This window comes from Notechis scutatus, chromosome 5 (assembly GCF_049901735.1).
Source record: "Notechis scutatus isolate UNSWTSFEM ecotype Mainland chromosome 5, rNotScu1.2, whole genome shotgun sequence".
NCBI lineage: Eukaryota > Metazoa > Chordata > Lepidosauria > Squamata > Elapidae > Notechis > Notechis scutatus.
This window is the reverse complement of record NC_142013.1, coordinates 113,540,012-113,567,964: the sequence shown is the minus strand read 5'-3', so window position 1 is coordinate 113,567,964 and position 27,953 is coordinate 113,540,012. Positions and strand designations below refer to the sequence as shown.

The following is a 27,953-nucleotide window of genomic DNA, read 5'->3' as shown; positions in this document are numbered from 1 at the left end:
CGACGGCCGTTAAAAGGAATTGCAAATTTTGTTCGGTTTCAGCTGACTTATTTTTATTTCAGTAGAAATTTTGCACTCATTTAATTTTCCTTTTGTTTTCCCCCCCACTCCCCCCCATCCTTGACTGTTAGCAAACAACCTCGGTCATCAGTTGTAGTGGAAAGACCGAATATACTTTTAGTAAAGCAGGTATCGTTCTGTCGTAAAATGACAGTGAACGCTCTAATGCCACCATTCCTTGCTTTGCTTTGGGCGTTTTCTTATTTTTAAAACCTCGTGCAAAAAAGTGCCTTTTGCTTTTAGACTTGTGACTCCTTCTCACAACTCATGCGGTGAGAGGTTAAAACTAATTAAATCAACCTTTGGAAAGTAACTGGAGATCCTTTAACGCTTATCCTAATTTAAACGGGGACCTGATTTATAAACTAAGCAGGGCTGAAAAATACAAGGTCCTTCCACAACCTTGAAGTGGAAGAATGAAATATACCTCGCACAAAAGAGGCGTAATAAATTCAGCTGGAAACAAAGAGGCAAATACACACACACACACACATGTATATATGAAGGTCATTTAAATCACAAGGAAGAATGTTGGAACCGGCAACAATTTTTATATATGGTGGTTTCCATTTTTACCTCAGGTTTCCGTTTTTACCTCAGCTTTTGACACACCGTTTCCCTCAACATGAGCAAGGATTCAACTGGGAATTTGCAGCCCATGTCATCTCGCAAAATCAAGCAAAAATAAATATTTTCATGGCTTACTAGAGCAATTTTGCTGGAGGTGGGGAAGAAGGCAGATCACATGGAGATTTGCCAAACCAGAGGAAAGCCTTTTGGGTGTTTTTTTTTCCTCCCCACGGTTACACCTGCCTCATTAGTGAAAGTCAATCAAACCTTTTCACTGAACCTGTCAAATCTGTACCCATCGCTGAAGGGAGGACACCTTTTATCCAAGTTAAGACCTCGGGACCGAGATCAAAAACATGCCACCAGGAGAAAAAAAATCACTGGGGAGCATATGGATGTAGTCAAAAACATCTCACGAATATAAATATCTTTAAAAAGTTTTGAACTAAAAATAAGACAGGCAACTTAGGTAAAAGAGGAGTTGCTCACTTCTCTGGGAGAAATTCACATGTCTAAAGCATCGGTTTCATAATTTTCACAGTGGACCGGGAATTCGAATTGGACAGTATAATCATTATAATCTGGAGGCTGTGAGTTCGATCCTAAGTAGAGGCAGATATTTCTCTCTCTCTGGACACGATGAGAATATTTATCTGCTGAATATAACTCCGCATTGGTAACAGGAAGGGCAGTCGGCCATGAAAACACTCAGCTCCATTCAGTTGTCCAGATTCCACCCTGCAAGCGATTATGAGGTCATTAAAAGATGATAATGAATCATTATAATCTACAACGCTTCTGATTTTTCAAAGGAAACAAAAGACATTGCTTTTTGCTGACGAAAAACTCAAAACCTAATATGACGTATTAAAAAATAATATCAGTTCTAACTTTTGTGCATCATGGGTTTACGCTTCCAGGATCATATCCCCCCCGAGGCCATAAATGAGATTTGAAGCGTGGAAGCCTGGATTTTGATTATGAACTCCCTGAAACAGCATCTTCAAAGCTGCTGAAACTTTATTAACAAGCCCGAAGTTTGGTTTCTGTGCTGTGTGGTTCCCCTACAAATGGGAAAGTAAGAGGTCCTTGTGCGGCCTCTAAAAGGTTTCTGAGGTGCGGTGAAAATCTCTTTAATTTTTCCTGCTTGATTCCAGCAGGTCCTTGGCTTCGTTGATTTTGGTTGCCAGGTATGGAGATCCACCTTAGGAAGTAGGGGGGGGGGGGAGAAAGAGAGAAAGTGAATACTACACAATGCTGGACCTAAACTAATAATACTACAGTCATATTTTCTGTGCCAACTCAGGAAGCTCAAACTGCCCAAGGAGCTGCTGATCCAGTTCTACAGAGGAATGATGGAGTCCGTCCTCTGCACCTCTATGACTGTCTGGTTTGGTTCTGCAACCCAACAGGACAGGACAGACTTCAGAGGGTAATTAGGACTGCAGAAAAAACAATGGCTACCAACCTGCCTTCCATGGAGGAGGACCTGTATCCTGCACCCTGAGTCAAAAAGAGGGCCATGAAAATATCTACAGACCCCTCACATCCCAGACATAAACTGTTTCAACTCCTTCCCTCAAAACGACGCTATAGAGCACTGCACACCAGAACAACTAGACACAAGGACAGTTTTTTCCCCAAATGCCATCACTCTGCTAAACAAATAATTCCCTCAACACTGTTCAACTATTTACTAAGTCTGCACTACTATTACTATTAATCTTCTCATCACTCCTTATCGCCCATCCCCTCCCACTTGTGACTGTATGACTGTAACTTTGTGGCTTGTATCCTTACGATTTATATTGACTGTTTCCTAGTATGATTTGATTGCTTATTGTATCCTATGACTATTATTAAGTGTTGTACCTGATGATTCTTGACTCTTGATGAAGGTATCTTCTCTTTTTATGTACTCTGAGAGTATTTGCACCAAGACAAATTCCTTGTGTGTCCTATCGCACTTGGCCAATAAAAGAATTCTGTTCTGTTCTGTTCTATTCTATTCTATTCATTTCAATTTCTATTCTATTCTATTCTATTCTATTCTATTCTATTCTATTCTATTCTATTCTATTCTATTCTATTCTATTCTATTCTATTCTATTCTATTCTATTCTATTCTATTCTATTCCTACTCTACTCTACTCTACTCATTAGTTGTGGAAAAGAGATTTTATATACAGGTAGTCCTTGACTTACGATCAAAATTGAGCCCAGAATTTAAGTTGCTAAGTGAGACATTTGTTAAATTGAGTTTCGCTCCATTTTATAACTTTCCTTGCCACGTTTTTTAAGCTTATCACTTAAGCGTATTGTTAAGTTAGTCACACATGGTTGTGAAGCGGTCACAGCGTCCCGGGGGGGTCCCTGCGATTCCCCTTTTGGGACCTTCTGACGAGCAAAGTCACGGCACACACACACACACACACGTATATGTATATGTAGATAAGCTTGATACCCATGCTTCACTACAAAACTATGTGGTCGGCCTTAGTTTTTGGGGAGGAAAATAAGGGGGAAAAAATCCTGCCTCTGCCTACCAGCACCCATCGGTATTCACCTGGCTAGCGTCCTGTCAGTGTGTGAGAGAGTTGAGGGCTGTTTGGAAACTGAAGCAGTATTTGCTGTATGAGCAAGGAGACAGCAAGGAGCCTGGGCGTGGCTTTGCTCAACTGTTCTGCACTAAAGCTGCTTGGTGCTCTGAAACTGAAACTCCTCTCCTCTGCTTGTGTTTTGCATTAGGAAGAGATTTCTTTTCAGGTGGGGAAGGGAAGTAGAACTCCTTAGCATCAGAGCGTGTTAATAATAATAATAATATAGGAAATTCTAATGCTCTGATGGTCATTTTGAAAAATCTTTTCTTAGTGAGCACCTAGAAGCCAAGAGGAACAGACATGCCAAATTTCAAGTTTGTAGGCTTTACGGTTCTGGAGATTTTGTGATGATGCATGAGTGGTATTTCACTTATATATATATAGATATAGTTTTCTTGCAGGTGTTTAATTACCCAATTGCTAACACTGATGATGTTATCTAGTCGGGTAAGGAAATGTCTACAAGAAAACCCAAAGGTACTTTTTTAAGGGGCAACTGGACTTTTTTTGTTTTTCCTTGAAGGGGTTTCCCTTCTCATCCTTGAAGCTTCTTTGGTTCTGCCGGAATTGTGGAGGATGGAAAGATTTATATTCCTTGCAGTCATCTGGTCATTAGCGCTCTTTCTGAGAATCGTTGAGGCCACTTGGACAGATGAACAGATAAACCTCCAGGTGGCCTCAATGACTCTCAGAGGGAATGCTAATGACCAGATGACTGCGAGGAATATAAATCCTCCCATTCTCCACCATTCAGGCAGAGAATAACTGAGAATATCCATGGGCGTTTCTTTTGAAAATGTTTTGCTTCTCATCCAAGAAGCTTCTTCTGTTCTTCTTCTTCAGAACTGAGGAAGCTTATCCATGGGCGTTTCTTTTGAAAATGTTTTGCTTCTCATCCAAGAAGCTTCTTCTGTTCTTCTTCTTCAGAACTGAGGAAGCTTCTTGGATGAGAAGGGAAACCTCTTCAAGGAAAGAACCAGAAAGTCCAGTTGCCTCTTGAAAAAAAGCACCTTGGGAAGAGCCATGACGTGGAAGATGGAGAATCTCCATAGATGTCTACAAGAAAATAACCAAGATATAATTCTACAAAGAAATTAAAAGGCAAGGCTCCAAAGATATGAAATCTAATTGGCAAAACCCACTTGCTGCTTCCTATCTTGTATTGCACTTCCTGGAAAGCATCCTATTTAAAACAACTAGACGTAAGTCTCTCACTCAGCCCAGATCTCCAAGCTTGCCTCATTAAGCACAGAGTGGCAGCATTAGATCATTGTTTAATGAAACACATCATTGTTTACATCCAAATTGATTTTAGTCTGTGCCTACACCAAGCCCGATGTGTACAAAATTCCCAATAATGTATTTTATTAAATCAGCACCATTGCCGAAATCAACGGCCTTTTACACCTTTCATCCTAATGAGGTCAGAACTAATTTTATATTCCTGATATGAAAAGGAACAGACAATAAATCTGTCAGATAGATAGATAGATAGATAGATAGATAGATAGATAGATAGATAGACAGACAGACAGACAGATCTAGATATATAAATATATAAATATATATATATATATTTATATATCTAGATATATAAATATATAAATATATAAATATATAAAGAAAGAAAGAAAGAAAGAAAGAAAGAAAGAAAGAAAGAAAGAAAGAAAGAAAGAAAGAAAGAAAGAAAGATAGATATAAACTTCACTCCCCCCCCCCACATTTTGGGGCTTTTTAAATACTGAGTAACTCTCAACCATCTGTTGTTTCGAAGTACAGAGTACATCAATGAACATATGGGCTGCCTTCTGAACCAGCTGTAGTGTAGTTAAAGTTATAATAAGAGCTTTTTTTGGAGTGGGGGAAGGAGATCCATTTGCATTAAAAACTTGGCTCACTGAAACATCTGTGACAAGCTATAGAGCCTTTCGCAGCACTAAAAACTAATACAAATTTGTCATTTTATAACACATTTCTAAAAATAATAATAATAATTCTACCCCCTTATTTATGGCTGTAAAGATTAAAATAAACTGTGTTATTTTTCGGCGTCCTGGCTAATATTTGTCTCTCTTCCAAACCTAAGTTTGACGTATCCAGTTCCAGAAATTCGGTACCTGACAGCTACTGTGTTTCCCCGAAAATAAGACCCTGTCTTATATATATTTTTTGCCACCAAAAAAAAGGCACCAGGTCTTATTTTCAGGGGATGTCATCCACTGACTAATCTCACTTGCGTGCATCGGCCCCTGGCCTCCTTTTCGCTGTCAGAGGCCTTCAGGAACTTCTTCTTCTGCGGCCGGCAAGGCTTTCCTGAAGGCCTCCGCAGCCTCAGGATCGATCCAGAGCTTTGTTATCAACCCCAGAGGCCTTCAGGAAAGCCTTGCCAGCCTTGCCGGCTGCAGAAGAAATGGACCGGCAAGGCAGGTGTCGGAGTGTGCGAGGCCTGGCTACAACTGTCCAAAGGTAAATAGTAGGGCAGCTCCACCCAACCCCCATCCGCATCCTAGGTTAACTTTTACTCTTCCACTCTGGAGTGGGAGGGATCTTAATTAGGGCTTATTTTGGGGAGGTAGGGCTTATATTGGGCACACATGTGAAAACCAAGCTAGGACTTACTTTCAGGGTAAGTTGTATTTTCGGGGAAACAGGATAGTTAGGACTGCGATTTTGTGAGTGACTCAAAAGACAGCCATCTTTAACCTAGAAGGCCAAATCTTCTTTATGAAAGCATTTGATGCAAACATCTTAAGGTTTGCTTTGACATGGGGTGCATAAAATCTGGCTGAGATTAATTAAAGGGTAATGTGTGTGTGTGTGTGAGAGAGAGAGAGAGAGAGAGAGAGAGAAAGAGCTGTTGGATCCAAACAAATATTGATCGAGACACATAACATACCTTTATCTGGGTGGTTCAGAATCATGATTTTCCGGTGAGCATTTCTAATCTTGGCCTTGCCAGCAGATGGACTGTAAAATATATGTATTTAGAGCGCTTAGCATAAATCAGGATTCTTGCAGGCGGAAAACTAGCCAATTTGCATTGCTTCAGAAAACATAAAATGCCATCTGGTGGTGAAAGCGAGTACTACATCTTTTCAAGAACTTTTTAAAAAGAAACCTGGGAGAATAGACTAGAATGCAGAATAGAATAGTATAGAATACAGACTAGACTAGAATATAGAATAGAATAGAATGCAGACTAGAATAGAATAGAATGCAGACTAGAATATAATATAAATAGAATAGGATATAGAATAGAATGCAGACTAGACTAGAATAAAAAATAGAATAGAATAGAAATTAAAATAGAATAGAATAGAATACAGAATATGATATATAGTAGAATAGGAGTAGAGAAGAATAAAATTATTGGGATATTTTAATAGTCAACTGCACAACAGGGAAATTTCTATCTGCTCCGGTTTTTTTCTTGAATGAAGTATCATAATTTCTGTGTTACATTTAAACCTGTGCACATTTTAAATACTATCAGAGTTAATATTCTAAATTAATATATAAAACCTGTATTAACCATTTCCATTCCCATTCCTCTTACTGTGTTTAAACGCCATCGTTTTACTCTGCAGCATGCCTTGAATAACGGATTCAAAAGACACTGTGTAAAAAGACCCAAGTTCAACTGTACAGGTGCTCCTCGACATTCAACTACAATTGAGCCCAAAATTTCTCTTGCTAAGCGAGACAGTTGTGGAATGAGTTATGCCCCGTTTTACGATGTCCCTTTGCCACAGTGGTTACATGAGTCACATGGTTGTTAAGTGAATCGCGGCTTCCTCGTTGACTTTGCTTGTCAGAAGGTCACAGTGCAACCATCATAAATATGTGCCAGTTGCAAAATGTGTTCCCTCCCTGTGTTCCCTTCCCATCTCATTTCCTCTTCTCCTGTTTCAATGCTATTATTGTTCTGACCAAGGCTTCCGAGACCGTAATTACGCACCCGCTTATTTTAAAAACAATTCTTGTTTTATTGCAACGCTGGGAATTGTTTTCATTCCCAGACGGTAATGAATCTCAAACAGTCCCTCGAGATAAGCACCCACCTTTCTTTCCTGTGAAGTGCTGCCAATAACAGAAGTGTCGAATGAACTAGAAAAGAAACTCAACCGAAGTACAAAGAGCTTCAAGAATGAATCTGAACTGAATGAACTACTTTGCTTCCTGCAAAGGTTTTGTCACTGAGGTCTGACTTTTATCCCTTATGGGAGGGGCAATCACTTCCCAGCCTTACTCCTGAGTCGCCCCTTTTGTCTCAGCTGCTCTCGCCTTCTAGCAGCTCTGCGCACTGGGAACAGGCTCCCCTTGTTCCTCTACCTCACTCCTGCCAGACTCTGGAGGGTCCGGAGTCAGCACCCCACTCCCACATGGTCCTGGCCCCATCTCTGCATGGGATGCAGGACCCTCATCCGAGTCCTCTCCAGACTCCTGGACTGGTCCCCGTTCTTCCCCACCGTCCGATTCCGCTGCCGTCTGCACCGGCTGCCGGCGAGCCACAACAATTATTTTATTTTGTGGTGTATCTTGAATAACAGATTCAAAAGACACTGTATGAAAAGACACAACTGGATTTCCAAAGTGCACAATGACAGCTGTTTTTCGAATGCCTTAGAGCTGTTGAGCAGAAAGTTCTGCTGGTAAATTCCCACACCGTTATCTCTTTCAGATAAATCTTCTTTTCAAGGCAAAAGACTTACCTTTTGGTATTTAACACCCAGACAAGTTGTCAAGAAAGGTATAAAGGAATTTCACATGAAATGTTGGGAATGCAAATGTAAAGAAGGGACCTTTTATCATTTATGGGGGACGTGTGAGAAAGCGAAGAAAGATTGGAGGAGGATTCCTATTCTAACACGGAAAATTCTTAAAGTGAACCTAAAGAGAAAACCAGAAACGTTTCTTTTGAGTTTAATGGAAACAAATATAACATAGGTGGGTTATATACATACTTTTGCATTTATTTATTTATTTTGTCATGTTCGTGTAGTGCAAAATTGAAGGTGGTGATCCTTTGAGAGCTGTAGGCAATGAAATTTTGTTTATAATGTATGCCAATTAGTGTGCATTCAAAGTGACAATAAAGTTAGTCTATTATTTTTTTCTATTCTAAAAGACTTGGGAAATCTGTTTTATAGATTTTTTTTCTTTAATATACATAAGTGCTTAATAAATAATACATTGTCTGAGTCAATTTAGTTATAACAATAACAAATATATATATTTTTTGCTTAAATATAATTTCATCATTTTCTTATCCATAGTAATAGTCTTACATCTTCTAATTTCTACCTCTATTATCTAACCATTGATAGAACAAATCCCATGCTAAGAAATATTCTATATTTTCCTTGTTCTTTATCTTCAATATCAATCTGTCCATTTCCTCAATCTAGTATTTTTTAAATAGTATATTTTCATCTGTAGGAATTTCCTCATTTTTCCAATATTGTGCAAATACAATTCTCGCTGCTGTCAAAATATGTAATATTAAGTATGTATTCCCTTTATTATATTCTTCCGGTATTATATCTAACAAGAACATTTCTGGCTTTAAATCTATATGTTGCTTTATCATTTTTTCTAACCATGTATGTATTTTCAAGTTTTTTTGTTTTTTTTTTGCCTTAGGGCATGTCCACCACATATGATAATAAGAACCCAGTATGATTACATTTCCAACATTGATGTTATATATATGTTGATGGCAGCAAGGTTACTTTATGCACAAAAATGGAAGGACATTTTGATCCCCACAATGGACGAAGAAGGGTTGCAAAAGTTGGTGGAGTTAGCAGAGATGGCTAAATTGTCTGCTTTGATCCAAGAAAAAAAAATTGTGTGTGTGTGTGTGTGTGTGTGTGTGTGTATTCTTACTTGGAAACCGCTTCTGAACTTTGCGCTTGAGGGGGGGGGGGAGAATGAAACTTTAATTTTGGGTTTTATCAATTAGATAGATTTGTTGTTATAGAACTGGCTAGTTTAAACTATTACGTAAAACACGGAGCTTTGATGTTATTATCTTATTCTAGTGCACCAAAGGGAGTCAATGCCTTTTCTTTCTTTTTTCCCTTTTTTCCCACACTTTTCCCTTCCCTATTTTTCCTACTATTTGCTTTTATGGTTTTTTTTTTTGTATGTTATAACATAAACTAATAGCAATTGTTCATTAAAAAAAAAAGACAAAAGGCTTACCTTATACCTAAAATAAGACTAGCTTCCCGAACATTCATTTTCGATTCGAACCCGCCTTTGTAATACGAAGAAACGGTCTGTGAACAAAATAAAAAGGGAGAATTTTAGAGGAAGAGCATCGAAACCATCATAAGGACAGAATTCTGCTTGGAAGCAACAAAATGACAGTTCCTGAATAATCATCAGAAACCGCCACGTTCTGCAGAAAGGAGCAGGAAACCTAAATTGGGGGGAAATTTTCTATTTGGAAGAAGCAGCCGAGTTAAATGCTAAATAACTTTACCTGGAGCGCTGTGTCCTCCACTCTCCAAGTTGGCTACATGGGGCTGCTGATTAGTTTTTAAAACTACTACCACCACAACACCATAGACCAGTGATGGCTAACCTTTCTGGGCTCCTCTGCCAAAAATTTGAGCTTGTGTGCTAGCACCCAGAAGGCAATGTGCGCACCCCCTCATGCCCCCTGCACATGCACGCACAATCCTCCCGCTGCTGCCCCCTTACCTGTACTGTACCTCACAGCTGATTTTCGGCCGGTTTGAGGCCTTTTCTGGCCTCCCAGAGGCTTGAAAAAAGCCTCTGCAGGCTTTGCAGGTCGAATAATAGGCCCGTTTCGTCACTTCCAGTATTACAGGAAGTGACAAAACGGGCCTATTATTCATCCTGCAAAGCCTGCAGAGGCTTTTTTTTAAGCCTCTGGAAGGCCAAAAAAAGCCTCAAACCAGCAGAAAATCAGCTGTGAGGCGCACACATGTGCAGTGAGGTAAGTTTGCCTGTGGCTCGTGTGCCGGCACAAATGGCTCTGCGTGCCACTAGTGGCACACGTGCCATAGGTTCGCCATCATGGCCGTCGACTAAAGTTTGCCACCTGCCATCTGGCAAAGAGAGGCAGAAAGAGGATGTGGGGGAATAACCACAATAGAATTATTTTATTTGACCCATGGCAGCAGGTATTGGAAAATACGGAGCATCCTATTTAAAGTATCTACAGGGAATAGCAACAGCACTTAGACTTATATACCGCTTCACAGTGCTTATCCAGCCCTCTCCAAGCGGTTTACAGAGTCAGTCTCTTGCCCCCAACAATCTGGGTCCTCATTTTACCCACCTTGGAAGGATGGAAGGATGGGTCAACCTTGTGCCTGGTGAGATTTGAACTGCCAAATCGCAGACAGCCAGAGTAGTCTGAAGTACTGCACTCTAACCACTGCGTCACCAAGGCTTTTATTCCTTGGCTTACAATTGTAACCGAGATGGGAAATCTGATCAGTATGTATGTATGTATGCATTTAACTTATATCCACTTTACAGGTTATCTACCAGAGACAATAAAGTATTCCATTCTATTCTGTTCCATTCCATTTTTCATTCCTCTAATTCTTTTCTCTTCTCTTCTCTTCTCTTCTCTTCTCTTCTCTTCTTTCCCTTCTTTATTCCAATATTCTATTCTATATTTTATATTCAATATTCTATTTATTCTATATTCTCTTCTCTTCTCTGTTCTATTCTATATTCTCTTCTCTGTTCTATTCTATTTTCTATTCTTCTCTACTTTATTCTTCATTACAATATTCTATTCCATTCCATTCTATATTCCGTTCCGTTCCATTCCCTATTCTATTCTATTCTATTCTATTCTATTCTATTCTATTCTATTCTATTCTATTCTATTCTATTCTATTCTATTCTATTCTTCTTCTATTCTATTCTATTCTATTCTATTCTATTCTTCTATTCTATTCTTGTTCTGTTCTGTTCTGTTCTATTCTTAGTCTATTCTACTCTACTCTACTCTACTCTACTCTACTCTACTCTACTCTACTCAACTCTACTCTACTCTACTCTACTCTACTCTACTCTACTCTATTCTCTGCTCTGCTGCACCCATCCCACCCTTATATCCAACCGGGAGAAAGAGATGCCTTTTTATTCCTTCAATGGGTGACTTCAAAGTTCTCGCTGGGCCTGCTGAAATTTGGGGAAAGACCGTTTAGGAATCAAAGAGTAAAAGAGAAATGTGCTTTTCTCCCTTTCCTTTTCCGCTCCGTGGCTGGGTGGGGAAAAGGCTACGGATCCTCTTGTACGATAAAACCCCAATTTTTACTGAGCGATCAGGAGAAACAGGTGTCCATTAATACCCATGCAATGTGACTTTTTTTTTTACATAATTAACTTAATTTACATTATGCGGTAATTGATGTAATTTAGTCACTGGCGTGCTTTTTGTTCATTTGTGAAATTACACCATTTCGGGAGTGGTGTAAATAGCCACAAATGAAGTTAACGACAACGATTAGGGAATTATGCAGAGGGTGAAGTCCGTGCTGAGAAGTCATCCATCTCACCCAACATCCTCTGAGTTTCACTGTGCAGGTAGTCCTCGACTTACAATAGTTTACTTAGTGATTACAAGGTTACAAAGGTTACAAGTGGCCTAGAGGTGGAGCTCTTGCCTCCCAATCAGGAGGCTGTGAGTTCGATCCTAGGCAGAGGCAGATATTTGTCTCCCTGGGCATGATGAGAATATATCTGCTGAACAAAACTCCGCCCTGGGGACAGGAAGGGCATCTGGCCAGTAAAACACGCTGCTAGCTCCATTCATTTGCCCAGACTCTATCCTGCAAGGGATTATGGAGTTGTTAAATGAACATGATGACTTAGTGCTCGTTCAAAGTTACAACGGCACTGAAAAAAGGGGCTTACAACCATTTTTCACACTTAATGACCACTGCAGCGTCCTTAGGGTCACGTGACCAAGTCTTAGCAACTGGCTCGTATTTATGACGGTTGCAGCATTCCGGGGTCATGTGATCCCCTTTGGTGACCTTCTGACAAGCCAACTCCAATGGGGGAAGCCGGATTCACTTAACGACCATGTTACTCATTTAGCCATTTCAATGATTCGCTTAACAACCGTGGCAAGAAAGTTTGTAAAGTGGGGCAAAACTCACTGAACAAATGTCTCACTTAATAACAGAAATGTTGGGCTCAATTGAGGACGTAACTCAAGGACTACCTATAGGTAGTAGTAATCAACATATTAATCATCATATTAACATCTCTTTTAACACATTATCTTTATTTTGTTTCCCTATTTCTAACTTCCATTTTTATTATTTAACCATTGACAGAATAAGTCCCATACCATATAATCACGATGGCGAAGCTATGGCACGCGTGCCACAGGTGCCACGCAGAGCCATTTGTGCAGGCACGCAAGCCCCAGGCAAACTGACCTCATTGCGCATGCACGCGCCTCCCAGATCATTTTCAGGCCTTTTTCGGCCTGAAAATCAGCAGGGAGGTACGCACATGCGCAATGCAGGTAAGGGGGGGTCGCACACGCGTCAGAAGTCCGTGCATGCACAGAAACGTGTGGTGCACAGGTGGGTGGGTCGCACACACATGCGCAGGGGAGCGGGGCATTCATGTGTGCAGTGCTTTATGGGCACAGGCACATGTGTGTGCATGCGCACGCACGCGCACACTTTTGGCACGTGAGGACAAAAAGGTTAGCCATCACTGGTGTAGGGGCTCCTGCTTGACCCTCACCTGATGTGACACACATCTGACCCATCACAAGCAGTGGTGGGTTTCCAAATTATTTTCCTACTGGTTCTAAAATACAGGGCTCAAATACAGACCTCGGCCAATGCTGGTGAGCTGCCTGAACTGCTTTGTTTACCTCAGCTGAGGCACAGCAATTGTGCAAATCAGCTGAGATTCACAAGCGCGCACAAGGCTCAAATACAGACCTCTGCCAATGCTGGTGAGCTGCCTGAACTGCTTTGTTTACCTCAGCTGAGGCACAGCAATTGTGCAAATCAGCTGAGATTCACAAGCGCACAAGGCTCAAATACAGACCTCTGCCAATGCTGGTGAGCTGCCTGAACTGCTTTGTTTACCTCAGCTGAGGCGCAGCAATTGTGCAAATCAGCTGAGATTCACAAGCGTGCACAAGGCTCAAATACAGACCTCTGCCAATGCTGGTGAGCTGCCTGAAATTGGTTTTTTACCTCAGCTGAGGTGTAGCAATCGTGCAAATCAGCTGAGATTCACAAGCGCACACAAGGCTCAAATACAGACCTCTGCCAATGCTGGTGAGCTGCCTGAACTGGGTTTTTTACCTCAGCTGAGGTGTAGCAATCGTGCAAATCAGCTGAGATTCACAAGCGCACACAAGGCTCAAATACAGATCTCTGCCAATGCTGGTGAGCTGCCTGAACTGTTTTTTACCTCAGCTGAGGCGCGGCAATCGTGCAAATCAGCTGAGATTCACAAGCGCGCACAAGGCTCAAATACAGACCTCTGCCAATGCTGGTGAGCTGCCTGAACTGTTTTTTTTACCTCAGCTGAGGTGCAGCAATTGTGCAAATCAGCTGAGATTCACAAGCGCACACAAGGCTCAAATACAGACCTCTGCCAATGCTTGTGAGCTGCCTGAACTGCTTTGTTTACCTCAGCTGAGGCACAGCAATCGTGCAAATCAGCTGAGATTCACAAGCGCGCACAAGGCTCAAATACAGACCTCTGCCAACGCTGGTGAGCTGCCTGAACTGTTTTTTTACCTCAGCTGAGGTGCAGCAAATGTGCAAATCAGCTGAGATTCACAAGCACGCACAAGGCTCAAATACAGACCTCTGCCAATGCTGGTGAGCTGCCTGAACTATTTTTTTACCTCAGCTGAGGTGCAGCCAATGTGCAAATCAGTTGAGATTCACAAAAATCAGCTGCCGCGCACAAGGCTCAAATACAGACCTCTGCCAACGCTGGTGAGCTGCCTGAACTGTTTTTTACCTCAGCTGAGGTGCAGCAAATGTGCAAATCAGCTGATTCACAAGCACATACAAGGCTCAAATACAGATCTCTGCCAATGCTGGTGAGCTGCCTGAACTGTTTTTTTAGCTCAGCTGAGGTGCAGCAATCGTGCAAATCAGCTGAGATTCACAAGCGCGCACAAGGCTCAAATACAGACCTCTGCCAACGCTGGTGAGCTGCCTGAACTGTTTTTTAGCTCAGCTGAGGCGCGGGAAATATAGGAGAGATAACAGTGGGGGTAGGCCCAATCAGAGGTGGTATTTGCCGATTCTCCAAACTGGTCAAAATTTCCACTACCGGTACGCTGGAACCGGTCCAAACAGGCTGAATACCCCCTCTGATCACAAGACCCTCACTTGATGCAATCCACACCTGACCATACCTGACATGCTCCACACCTAAGACCCATCACAAACACCTTCACTTGACGTGACCTCCCCATCACGAGACCTACAGACCACACAAAGCCCTTATAAACAGAAGAACACTGTCACCCCTTAAACTCCGCTGAAGAGGTTACCTAGTCTGGTAATAAAACGTTTGGAAAGTGACCCACAAGCTTCGGAGATGGAACTTCCACTCTTGCTTGATCTTCCCAGTCAATGTCGCACTTGTGAACCGCGTGCCGCTTCTCCACCATCCCTTTCAGCACCTTCTTCGTATTTACTAACGCAATAAGGAACTAATTTTAGTTGAACGTTTTTGATAGCTATGGCTACCGCCTACAGAATCGAGCGGGAAGTAAAAATAGGGGTTAGTGTTCCATCAAATCCAGGGTCGGGGTTGCTAAACTCTCGGTCAGATCCCCACTGCTTCAAAAGAGAAATAGGCAAGGGATGGATAATAGAAGGGCAGGGAAGTGGAAGTGGAGCGAATGGAAGAGGAGTGGAACAAAAGGGAAGGAGCAGCCCAGCCAAGCGGAGGGCGATTAGGCAGACACAAAGAGATGAAAGGGTGGGGGGATTTAGGTCAGAGACAAATAGGATTTTAATAATAGATGGAGCTGGGGAGAGCTTCTGTCTCGCACCAGAGCCAACAGGAGAGGATTTTGGTGCCCTCCCCAGCTTGGAAGAGTAAAGTTGCCAGCAAGCAGCAGATCCTACTGTATGTATGTATATGTATAATTATGTGTGTGTGTGTACAGCTATAGTTATAGGTCACTAAATGAACTGTTAGAACTCAAGGACTACCTGTATATACCATATAACTGTATACTACCTGTGTGTGTGTGTTTGTGTGTGTGTATGAAGCTCTGCACTAGAGTAGAGTAGAATGGAGAATAGAATGGAGAATGGAACGGAACGGAACAGAACATATGGAAGGGAAGGGAAGGGAGAATAGAATAGAATGGGACGGAATAAGGAATAGAATAAGGAATAGAATAGAATAGAATAGAATAGAATAGAATAGAATAGAATAGAATAGAATAGAATGGAATGGAATGGAATGGAATGGAATGGAATGGAATGGAATGGAATGGAATGGAATGGAATGGAATAAGGAATAGAATAGAATAGAATAGAATAGAATAGAATAGAATAGAATAGAATAGAATAGAATAGAATAGAATAGAATAGAATGGAATGGAATAAGGAATAGAATGGAATAAGTAGTGGAATAAGGAATAGAATAGAATAGAATAGAATAGAGTAGAGTAGAGTAGAGTAGAGTAGAGTAGAGTAGAGTAGAGTAGAGTAGAGTAGAGTAGAATAGAATAGAATAGAACAGAACATATGGAAGGAAAGGGAGAATAGAATGGAATGGAATAAGGAATAAAATAGAATTTGGAAGGGACCTCGAAGGTCTTCTAGTCCAACCCCCTGCTCAGGCAGGAAACCTTCTACCATTTCAGACAAATGGCTATCCAGTCTTTTTTTTAAAAAAAAAAAAAACCTCCAGTGTTGGAGCACACACAACTTCTGGTGGCAAGCTGTTCCACCGGTTAATGGTTCTCACTGTCAGGAAATTCCTCCTTAGTTCTAGGTTTGATGCGTTTCCACCCGTTGCTTCTTGTCCTGCCTTCAGGTGCTTTGGAAAATAGGTTGACTCCCCTCTTTTTGGGGGCAGCCCCTCAAATATCGGACGACTTCTATCGTGTCTCCCTTGATCCTTCTTTTCATCAAACGAGACCTCCCCAATCCCACCGCCACCCAGATGCCTTCCGAAAGGGCTGGGTTCCGCCCCCGCTTCTAACATCATGAAAGGTGATCTGAGCTTTCAACTTACAGTAGCTGAAATATTCCTCGCTACTTGGGAGAAGATTTCTTCTAAAGGTTTCCGGAGCTGGAATGCATAACGACCTATAAAATATTGAAACCAAAAGCAACTTAAACTGTCTGTATATCTGCTAAAGAAGGATGCAGCATTAGCACTTTCAACCAGAAAACCGAGTATTTCATTTTCTTTTTTTTCTTTTCTTTTATTAAGCTGTTGCCCTTTTTTTGTGTGTGATTCAGATGGTTTTCCGCAGTGGCTCGTTTTGGAGGCTAACCCAGTCCAGCAGGAAGAAAAATTGGCAGCTCTTAATTTTTACAGTATTATAAGGGGGGAAAATATTTCTTTTAAGAAAAAAAAAAGAAAACATGCTCATCCCAAAATTATTACGCTGATATTAAACTCTTTTTCACGCCTGGCTCTGTTTCTTCCAAATTTCTTGTCAGGGTATATTCATGAATTGGAATAGAGCATGGTAACAAGGTCAGCCAATGAATAGAGCATAGCAACTAAGTCAGCCAATGAGGACTGTTTGGAAACTGAAACTAGAAGTAGCCTAGGCGTGGCTCTATATTAAGCTCTGCAGCTCTGAAGCCATGTTGAGCTCTGAGTCTGTCTATTGGAAATGAAACTGCTTCTCTCCTCTGCTGTGTGTCTTGCTTGCTTGATGAAAAGTTGAGTTGCTGTTTTGCTCTGAACCTGTAACATGTCTGCTTCTGTTTGAGTTTGCTCCATGTTGGAGAAATCTACAACTGGTATTGTAAAATTCACTTTACATGTTTATAAAGAAGTTAAATGAAGCCTCAGCCATCTGTGTTTACTTTTCTGGCACTGAATTTATGCTACAAAACTCTGAGCATTTCTTCCATCTCCTGAACTTTACAGAAAGCAACGTTGTGCATTCGCTTCCTTCGGGAACAAATAAGGGCGGGAATCTCAGGGTTTTTACAAATGTTCGTTTAGTGACCATTCCAAGTTACGACGGCACCGGAAATAAGGGACCGTTTTCCACACTTGTGAGACCGCTGACGCACCCATCGTGCTCAGGACTCGTACGTATGATGGTTGCAGTCCTCCCCGAGACATGCAATCCATTTTTGCTGGATCCGCTTAATGACTGTGTGACTAACTTAACAACGGCAGAAGTTCACTTAAGAAATAAGGCAAGAAAAACTTTGCCATGGGAATTTTGGGCTCAATTCTGGGGGTACGTCGAGGACTGCCTGCATTTAGGTCACGGCCCATAGAGCAACAGGTTCTATTGTGTCAATTCAGGAATGCGTTTGGGTTTGCATTTTTCTTTTTTTTTAAATCAATTTTATTAAAGTTTTACAGTTTTAAAAACAAATCATATTTACAATTTTTGCAGTACGTTGTGGTATTGGCTTTTCCATATTCATTTACATACGTACATACATACATACATACATACACACACACACACACACACACACATGTAGATCAATTACATTTACATTTTGCCTTATCTTTTGTTCCTGTTATCTAACCAAACATACCATTTCTCCCAGACCATATAGTATTCTTTTTCTTCCTTCTCCTGCAATTCCATTGTAAGTTTCTTCATTTCCGCACAATCCGTAATTTTTTTTATTAACACATTATCTGTGTGACTACTCTCTGATTTCCAGTTTTGAGAATATGTTATTCTAGTTGCTGTCAATATGTGTATTACTATATATTCAATTTCCTTCTTGTAATCACCTCTCATTATCCTTAATAGGAACATTTCAGGCTTAAGTTCTATTTTCCCCCCAGTTATTTCTTGCAGCCAAATCCTTATTTTGTTCCATAATTTCTTTGCTTTAGAGCACAACCACATATGAAAGACGGTGCCTGGAGTCTTTTTACATTTCCAACTTATTGGGTTCAAAATTGGGTAGTTTTTGGCCAATCTCGCTGGTGCTATATGCCAATGATAGAACATTTTGTAGAGATTTTCTTTGTACGTGGCTGCCATTGTTAATTTATATTTTTTTTGTCCAAAGTTTTTCCCAATCCTCTAGTTGTATGTTGTATCTGAAATTTTTCATCCAGGCAATCATTGTTTATTTCTGGTTTTGTATTTTTCAATTTATTGCAAAACCATACTGTACAGGAGGCTGTGACTTGGGAGGTTTTAAAATCCCCCTAGCAAATCAACAAGTTATTTAAAATTAAAGTTGCCCCCAATTACATCCAATCAGCAGGCCACTCAATACAGCCAAAGTCAACTCAAAGGAAAGTTTACTTTTTGATATTTATTTTATTTATTTATTTTTGTCAATTGCTTACAAGATAATAGATATAAGTAAAAACATAGTAATGAATACATGGATACATATAAGAAAAATAAAAGAATAAAAGAAACAATAGGACAGGGACGGTAGGCACGTTGGTGCGCTTATGCACGTCCCCTACAGACCTCTTAGGAAAGGGGTGAGGTCAAAAGTAGACAGTCTAAGGTTAAAGTTTTAGGGGGTTTGGGGAAGAAATCACACAGTGATGGATTGGTAATCTCACTGGATATAAAAGGTAGCGTTCCTGGTCCCCCCCATTAATAAATTGCATTACATTAACAAATGGCACTTTATTCTGAAGCGTATTTATACTAACCTCCAAAGGCAACAGCTGCGATTCCCAGGCCAACTCCGATGACAGATTTGGCCTATTAAAAAGAAAAAGAAAAAGAAAAAGAAGGAAGATATTTAGAGGTTCAACACTGGAGAGGAATGGAAAAGCCACTTGCACAATGATTCAGACACAATTTTGTAAATAAAAAAACTAAGTCAGATGCAGACAATAAAAATTTGGACTTCTAACCCGACTGCATTGGGAGTTATGATGCTTATGCACTCAAGGTTAACCAAAACTCAAGGAAAGCTTTGGAAAAAGTCAAGGGGATATATTGGTTTCAGATGATGCTTGTCGTGCCCCTGTTGGAGACTGACTCCGAGGGAGAAGAGGAACAGCCGACAGGGTGTGGAAGTGTGGCTCCAGAGATCATGGAGGAGGCTGGGGAAGGGCAGAGGCCGGCTGGGCAGTCAGAGGAAGACCCAGGCGCATCCCCTCTCCATCCTAGGGCACGCAGGGAGGAGAGGATAAGGGAGAGACGGGAATGTCATGGTCTACGGGGGAGGAAAGGGCCTTGATCCCCTTCATGGGCTGCAGCTGTGAGAACTGGTTAAAAGAATGGACATGCGTATGGGCCAGTGCTGGAAACAAAGCATGGAAATCTCTCTAGTTTATGGTTCCTCTCTGAGTTTGGCGTCCTTCCCAGTGTGTGTTCCGATCTCTGTGGACGTCTTCAAGCCCTTATCTTGCCTGGTTCCCTTAACTGCTTCAGTGTGGTTTGTGTTGTTTTTACTCTTTATAATTTATAGGCATTTTTAGTTTAAATGGCATTCCCTCCTTTTCATAACTGTTTGTGGGGGAGTTTTTTGTCTCCAGTCAAGAATATTTGGAGCTTTGAAGCAAAGGGAAGGAATAAAAGGGACTTCACCTGTTTTCATGACAGTGTTTATTTTGTATCCCACCCTGGGTCATCACAGTGCTGTAAGAGCTTCTGAGCATGTGCAAAAGGCCACAAGAAAGCCTCTGCTTGCAGCTGGTGGGGAGCACCTGTGGAAAATATGTTTGTGTGTGCGTGTGTATCTATCTTACATACATATATATATATATATATATATGTGTGTGTGTGTGTGTGTCTGTGTGTGTCTGTGTGTGTATACGTAGGTATGTATATCTATATGTATATATCTATATGTATATCTATAGCTATATAAGTAGTCTTCAACTTTCAACAATTCATTTAGTCATCACCATCATCATCATCTTCTTTTAACAACCCCATAATCTCTTGTGGGGTGGAGTCAGGGCAACTGAATGGAGCTAACAGAGTGTTTTAATGGCCGGATGCCCTTCCTGTCGCCGGTGCGGAGTTTTGTTCAGCAGATAAATTCTCATTGCGCCCAGAGAGAGGAATATCTGTCTCTACCTACCACTCCTACAACAATTCGGTTAGTGATTGTTCGAAATTACAATGGCACTGAAAAAAGTGACTTATGACCATTTATGATCCCCACGGTCACGTGATTTACATTCGGATGCTTGGCAACCAGCTCACATTTATGACGGTCGCGGCGTCCCCTGGGGTCATGTGATCCCCTTTTCGAGACCTTCGTGACAAACAAACTCCATGAATGGGGAAGCCAGGTTCACTCAACGACCATGTCACTAATTTAAGACGTGCAGCGATTCCCTTAACAAACATGGCGAGAAAAGTCGTAAAAGGGGGGCAAAACTCGGTTAACAGATTTGTGCTGCCCAACGCACAGAAACATGACTTGGGTGGCAGAGAATCAAACTCTTTGAAAAAAAACAAATGTAAGAAAAATATCCAAACATTCAAACATAAAGATTATTAGGATTATACAAAGTACTAAAAAGGGCTTGCGTATGTTACGTGCACTGTATTCACCTCATTAAGTCCCCCAAACGAGCCGTCTCACTAGAAGATTTCATCAATATTATAATTATAACCCCCCAAAAAAAAACTTTAAAAAAAAGGATAAGGAAAACGCAGTGTTATATATACACTGTAATCACCTCATTAATTCTCAAACAACCAAGTGGACCTCGACTTATGACCACCATTGAGCCCAAAATTTCTGTGGCTCAGCGAGACGGTTGTTAAGTGAGTTTTGCTCCATTCTGCAACATTTCTTGCCACCATAGCTAAGTGAATTTGGCTCCCCCCCCCATGGATTCGGCTTGTCAGAAAGTCCCATAAGGGGGTCACGTCTCACACACACACACGACACTGCAACCATCTTAAGTACATGCCAGTTGCCAAGCATCCATCCACCCATCTTCTAATCTATCATGTCTATTTCTGTATCTATCTCTTATCTGTCTGTCTGTATCTATCTGTCTTCTAATATATCATGTGTATGTATGTATGTATGTATGTATGTATGTATGTATGTATGTATCTTCCAATCTACCGGTATCATGCCTATCTCTATATCTCTGTATCCATCCATCCATCCATCATCCATCTTCTAATCTATCATGTTTATCTCTGTATCCACCCAGAGATACATAGACATGATATCTATCTATCTATCTATCTATCTATCTATCTATCTATCTATCTATCTATCTATCTATCTATCTATCTATCTATCTCTCCATCTTTCCACCCATCCATCTCATCTATCATCTCTAATCTATCATCTCTATGTTTATCCTATCTCTCCATCTATCTCTCCATCACTCCATCTATCTCTCCATCTCCATCTCTCCATCTCTCCATCTCTCCATCCATCCACCCATCCATCTATCTCATATCTTCTGTTTATCATGTCTGTCTGTTTATCCTTCCTCTCTCTCTCTCTCTCTCTCTCTCTCTCTCTCTCTCTCTCTCTCAATTTATGTGCTGTCCCTCTCAATAGAGAGCACTTTGAACCGCACTGAACAGCAACATATGGACGCAGAGAAAAACAAATGAACTCAAAGCTTTTTCTGAAGGCAGCGCCAGCGTATTCCACAATGCTAACCCAACGCACCGCACATTATTCAGAGCTGGCTTTCGTTCTGCGAGAAATCCCATTAATATTCCTAAGAGCCCAGCTGATGCACCACTTCAAGTGATTACAGTTCACTGTTGGAATTCTTGTCATGTTTTGCCTTGTTCCAAGAGGCCCAACTCCTCATTCTCAAGAATAATTCTTTCCACTTGTACAGCATCTTTAATCTAAGCCTCTTGAAATAAGTTTACAAACATTAATTCTTACAATACAAGACACACAGTAATTAGGCTGCTCATTTCGTTAATGGGAAAAGGTGATGTTTGTTGCTCTTGCCCATGTAAGACATGCACCAAAAATCAGAGAGAGAGAGAGAGAGAGAGAGAGAGAGAGAGAGAGAGATCTGTGGTTTTTATATTATGTGATCAAAGTGTTCTAGAGCAGTGGTCACCAACCAGTGGGCCGGGGACCACTAGTGGTCCACAAGCAAATTTTGGTGGTCCGCAGAGAAATGTCACCCCCAAAGCAATTAATCCAGGCTGCGCGGGAACACAAGGCTGCGCTGCCCACATGGCCCGCGGGAACACAAGGCTTTTGTCACTTGCATTGTGAACAACGAGGTAGTGAGGAGAGGGGGGAAGGGCAAGGGGGAACTTGCCCCACTTGCCCCATGCGCTGGCCTGGCCACTGGGCTGCTTCTTCCCACTTCTTTTTTCTTCTGCTTTTGGCTGCACGCAAGGCAAGCAGCCAAAGTCTTTCTTTCTCTCCCCCAAACTCCGCCAGAAATGAGTCTTTGGGACACTGCAAGGCCTCCTGCTCCAAGAGGCTGTGCTGGCACAAGAAGTCTCACAAAGACTCATTTCTGGTGGAGTTTGGGGGAGAGAAAGAAAGACTTCTGCTGCTTTCCTTGCATGAAGCCAAAAGTCTCTCCCCTCTCTCTCCCCCTGAGAACGGAGCTGGAGATGGTATCCTGCGATCCCAAATGAATGATCGATCGGTAGGAAAACAGGGTGGGGGATTTTCCTGCAGACTTTTGGGGGGATTTTCCCAGGGTCTCTGGTCCGCAGGATTTAAAATTATGAGTTTGGTGGACCCTGAGGTCCAAAAGGTTGGCGACCCCTGTTCTATAGTATTTCATACACAAAGCAAAAGGGATTATCTATATTCATCAGGAAGAAACTGGTCTGTTATGACCAACCCTTGTGGCAGGTAACTAAGCATAAGTTCTTCAAGTCACTCAAACCAGTAAACACGTTTTCCAAAAAATTACTTCAAAAATAGAGTGATTGGAACAAACTAACATGCATATTTTTCTCAAACCCCCCATTTTGAAAATCCAACTTTCGGTCCTTTGCTTGCACAAATCAAAACGCCCAAACGTTTTGTGCTGTTTATCACACACAAAATATACATATTGTAATACACACTTCCATCTTTCCTTATCACTTAGGTGTTGGGGGGGTTCAATTCAATGTGTGGAGTGTGAAGGATGTGTGTGTTTATTTTCATGGTCATGATGTGCACTGAAGATGGTGTTTGATTTCGTTGTATGAGGTGCAATAACAATAAACTAAACTAAACTAAACTAAACTAAACTAAACTAAACTAAACTAAAATCTTCTTGAAACAATTTCAATTGTAAAATATCCAGTTTCCCCAGAAAAGTTATGTTCAGGTCTTATATTAAATGATTCACTTCAGCCTGGCTTCATATCTGATTAGGAATAAAATATCATCATCATCTTGTAACAATCCCTTGCAGGGTGGGGTCTGGGCAACTGAATGGAGCTGGCAGAGTGTTTACTGGCCAGATGCCCTTCCTGTTACCAGGGCCGAGTTTTGTCCAGCAGATATATTCTCAGTGTGCCCAGAGAGACAAATATCTGCCTCTAATCTAGGATCGAATTCACAGCCTCCTGATTGTGAGGCGAGAGCTCCGCTTCTAAGCCACCGCACTACTCCTAGTACTAAAAGTATTATAATCTTGATAACCCCAAATTTAGGCCAGAACAGTGACTGGGAAAACTGACAGCCCTATTCTCCTTGACCAATATTTCAAACTTGGCAATCTGAAAATATGTGACCCTCCTAGCTGAGGAATTCTGGGAGTTGAAGTCCATAGATCTTAAAACGGCCAACTTTGAAAACCTAGATCGTCCACCATCTTTGAATACCAAGACATATATATATATATTTTAGGTATTAGAGGGCAAAGACCAAGAACATAGTGGAGAGGTCTTTTCTGAAAGTAAAATTATTTAAAACTCCATTCTATCTCCGTAGTCTTTGACTTCTAGGAGGGACTTCAGCCCCTCACGATTCCACAGCCAGAAGAAAAGAATGACAGACTTGGAAGGGACCTTGGAGGTCTTCTAGTCCAACACCCTGGTCAAATCAGGAGACCTTATATCATCCTGGTCAAATGGTCGTCCAATCTATTTTTGAAAACTTCCAGCGATCGAGCACCCAACAACTCCTGGAGGCAAGCGGTTCCACTGATTAACTCTTCCCATGGTCAGAAAATTTATCCTTCCTTCTGGGTTGGATCTCCCTTTAATGATCTTCCAATAGGATTCAAGAGAGCCAAGTTCAAGTCTACTCTTAGCTCTGGATGGATGGCTACCACTGGATAATTTTAGGCCACACATCCTCCCTACTTCATCAATGTTGAGAGAGGGACATTTTTTTTCTGTGGCTGGAAGGAAAGATAAAATACTGGTCCTTTTTCTTTCCTTTCAATGGTATTAACTGCAGTTGACAAGTCCCTGTAATCTCCCAGTTTCTAGTCTGATGCTTTAACCGTTACACCAAACTAGCTCTCTAGGGGTGTCTATGGAGATTCTTTCTTTGCTTTTCTTGAAGACGTTTCGCTTCTCCTCCAAGAAGCTTCCTTCAGTTCTGGAGAACTGTTCTCGAGAACTGAAGAAGCTTCTTGGATCTGAAGCGAAACGACTTCAAAGTAAAAAAGGAACGTCCAGTTGCCTTCTGAAAAAACACTTTTGGGATAGCTCCCTAGGATAAATTTTTAGGAAGCACCGACAATTCTCTCTCTCAAATTGCAAATGTCCAGTTGGTTTTTGAAAGGCAATAGAGAAAAATGCACCCATTTGCTTTATACAATAGCCATAAGAAGGCCCCTTATTACTAAAAATAACATGAATTAACATATTTGCGCACGTTTAATCACTTTCAAAACTTTGCATGCAGTCCTGTAATGCATTCATAAAATATGCAGTCACCGTATTTTAATTGGGGACCGGCATTTTCATTACCCAATTCCTTATAAATTATTCTGGCACAGCCGTAAATTATCACAGAAAGCCTTCCTGAGAAATCGACATAATGAAGGAACTTTCCTATAGGGGAAAACAAAGAAGCACTTTATTCCATTACTTCAAATCAAGCTCTTTTCCCCATATTAAAAAAAAAAAAGTCAGCAAACCACCGTCAGTCAAAAATCATATTAGTGGTCCCCGGGATTTAAAATTATGAGTTTGGTGGTCCCTGAGATCCAAAAGGTTGGTGACCTTTGCAATAAAGTAAACTCAACTAAATCATAAGGTTTTCCTATGTTTGTGGTGTAAAGCAATCAAATAATTGTGGAAAGTTTTGATGCATTTTAAAAAGACGTGCCTCTTGGAAAAAGTTCATGATTTCTTAAAAAATGCTTTAAAAAGAGCTTAGAGGCTTAAAAAGAGCTTAGAGGCATCTGAAGGATTAACCCATTTTTAATCATTAATTTTTCTGGAATTCACCTCGCCAGATCCTTTTTTCTTTTTTCTTTTTGGCTATCTTTGCAATAAATTAACAGGACAATCTCTTTGGAAATGAAAAGGAAAAAAAAAAGTACATCTGTCCCTATGAAATAATGCAAAAATTTCCAGCAGAATCATTGGCAAGCTACAGGTGAGCTGTCAAAGATCAGAGAAAGAATGAATGGTAAGGCAAAGAAAGAGAAAAGAAATGGATTTGGTTGCTTCGACTACATTATTTTGGGCCAGGCTCGTTTTAACCGGATTTTCAAATGCTACATCACAGACAATATTCAGCCCCTTGACACAAAATTCCTTAGGCATACATAAACTGAAGGTTTTTTTTCCTGCTGCTTGAAATAAAACTGGGAAATGAAAGAAAAAAGATGGATGGATGGATGGATGGATGGATGGATGGATGGAAGGAAGGAAGGAAGGAAGGAAGGAAGGAAGGAAGGAAGGAAGGAAGGAAGTAAGGAAGGATGAAAGAAAGGAAGAAAAAGATGGAAGAAAGGAAAGAAGAAAGAAAGAGAAGGAAAGAAGGAAGGAAGATGAAAAAAAGGAGAAGGAAAGTAGGAAGGAAGGAAGATGAAAGAAAGAAAAAAGAAAAAGATGGAAGGAAAGAAGAAAGAAAGAAGGAAGGAAGGAAGATGAAAGAAAAGAAAGAAAAAATGGAAGGAAGGAAGGAAGGAAGGAAGGAAGGAAGGAAGGAAGGAAGGAAGGAAGGAAGGAAAGAAAGAAAGAAAGAAAGAAAGAAAGAAAGAAAGAAAGAAAGAAAGAAAGAAAGAAAGAAAGAAAGAAAGAAAGAAAGAAAGAAAGAAAGAAAGAAGATGGAAGGAAGAAAGATGAAAGAAGAAAAAGATGGAAGGAAGGAAAGAAGAAAGAAAGAAAGAAGGTAGGAAGATGAAAGAAAGAAAGAAAAAATGAAAGGGAAGAAAGAAGAAAGAAAGGGAAGGAAGATGAAAGAAAGAAGAAAAAGATGGAAGGAAAGAAGAAAGAAAGAGAAGGATCAACTCTAATCATCTCACAACAGACCTTTAGTCCCAGAGACTAGATGGATATCCTTTAGTGCTTTTTGAAACATTACAATTTTGCAATTGTACAATTCTCCTATAAAATGATTGTTTTCAACATCCCCCAATCAAGCCTCCACATCCAGTGAAGTATATCTGACCCTGTTTTGCTTTCTGAGACCAGCCAAACTTGCCAATTGTAACAATTTATTTAATAAAAGAAAGTTATAAAGGTACTAGGAGAAGAAAAGGCAACCAACAGCAATTATACATACAAAGAATGGGTCTTTTGTATGTGTGTAAAGTTTAATATAAGACTTCAATGACCGTGCTGCCTTATAATAAATTATATTATAATTTATAATATAAATTATATTAAATTATATTATTTAATTTTGTTGTACGAGGTGCAATGACAATAAACTAAACTAATTGTTTATACTTGATCTCTATGCCAGCAGGGGCAACTCATAAGCGGTGTAGTTACCATCCACAAATACAGAAATGGTCACCCTCTTTGGGAAGGTTTTTTTTTTTTAATTTCCCCATCTGGGCATCGCCTGGTGGTCTCCCATCCACCTTTCAACCAGACCTGATTCTGGCATTGCTTCTTTTTTTTTAAAGCAAAATATAATAAATCTGAAACACTTCAATCCTACTATTATCCCCTTTGAATCTTCATTGGAAGATAACTCTTGTTTATTAATAGAAAAATTCTGCTCTCTGACTTCAGCACCAAGATCCCACTGAGACAGAATTGAAAGAGTAAATGAAGCCCTATGCGCATGCGCCAAAGAAAGCGCTCTGCTGGCCCGTTGCTCGGCGCCGGCAACGCAGTCTCCAAGCCGCTTCAGAGACACCACTACGCATGCTCACAAGAGACTAGCAACTGTCATGTTTTGAACGTTAGGCCGCTGCTCTCTTTCTACGGAAGCCCCGCAACCTCCGACACTGACCAGCCCGTAGTTGATGTCCGGCCCTTGGCTGCTGCTGCTGCTGCTGCCGCCGCCGCTCCGGCCTACGTACTCCGCGTAGCGAAGAGACTCCGTGGAACTTCCGAACCGCTCCATCGTAGTTAGCCCAAGAAAAAGAACGACCTACGGAAGGTCAGAAAGGACAAAATTAATGACTGTGAAAGTCTGCCTGCGATTTCGGGCGCCCTCTCCCCTTGGAATGCGATTTTGCCTGATG

At 40.9% G+C, this 27,953-nt stretch overlaps 1 protein-coding gene across 1 annotated transcript; it reads right to left on the bottom strand.

Annotated features, from left to right (window-relative positions):
* Window positions 1-546: 546 nt before the first annotated feature.
* Window positions 547-27,953, bottom strand: DNAJC15 (DnaJ heat shock protein family (Hsp40) member C15). Its single transcript, XM_087967619.1, has 6 exons — window positions 27,719-27,953; window positions 19,083-19,134; window positions 16,482-16,555; window positions 9,438-9,514; window positions 6,127-6,197; window positions 547-1,834 (listed from the first exon to the last, which is right to left on the bottom strand). Exons 1-6 carry the CDS (start codon window positions 27,830-27,832, stop codon window positions 1,764-1,766), a joined length of 459 nt encoding a protein of 152 aa, XP_087823745.1. The 5' UTR covers window positions 27,833-27,953; the 3' UTR covers window positions 547-1,763.

Coding starts and splice junctions, on each gene's coding strand:
- DNAJC15 (XM_087967619.1), bottom strand. CDS start 27,832: ATGGAGCGGTTCGGAAGTTCCACGGAGTCTCTTCGCTACGCGGAGTAC. Junction 9,515..16,481: donor CGAGGAATATTTCAGCTACT/GTAAGTTGAAAG, acceptor TTTTGTTCACAG/ACCGTTTCTTCGTATTACAA. Junction 1,835..6,126: donor TCTGAACCACCCAGATAAAG/GTATGTTATGTG, acceptor CTACTTCCTAAG/GTGGATCTCCATACCTGGCA.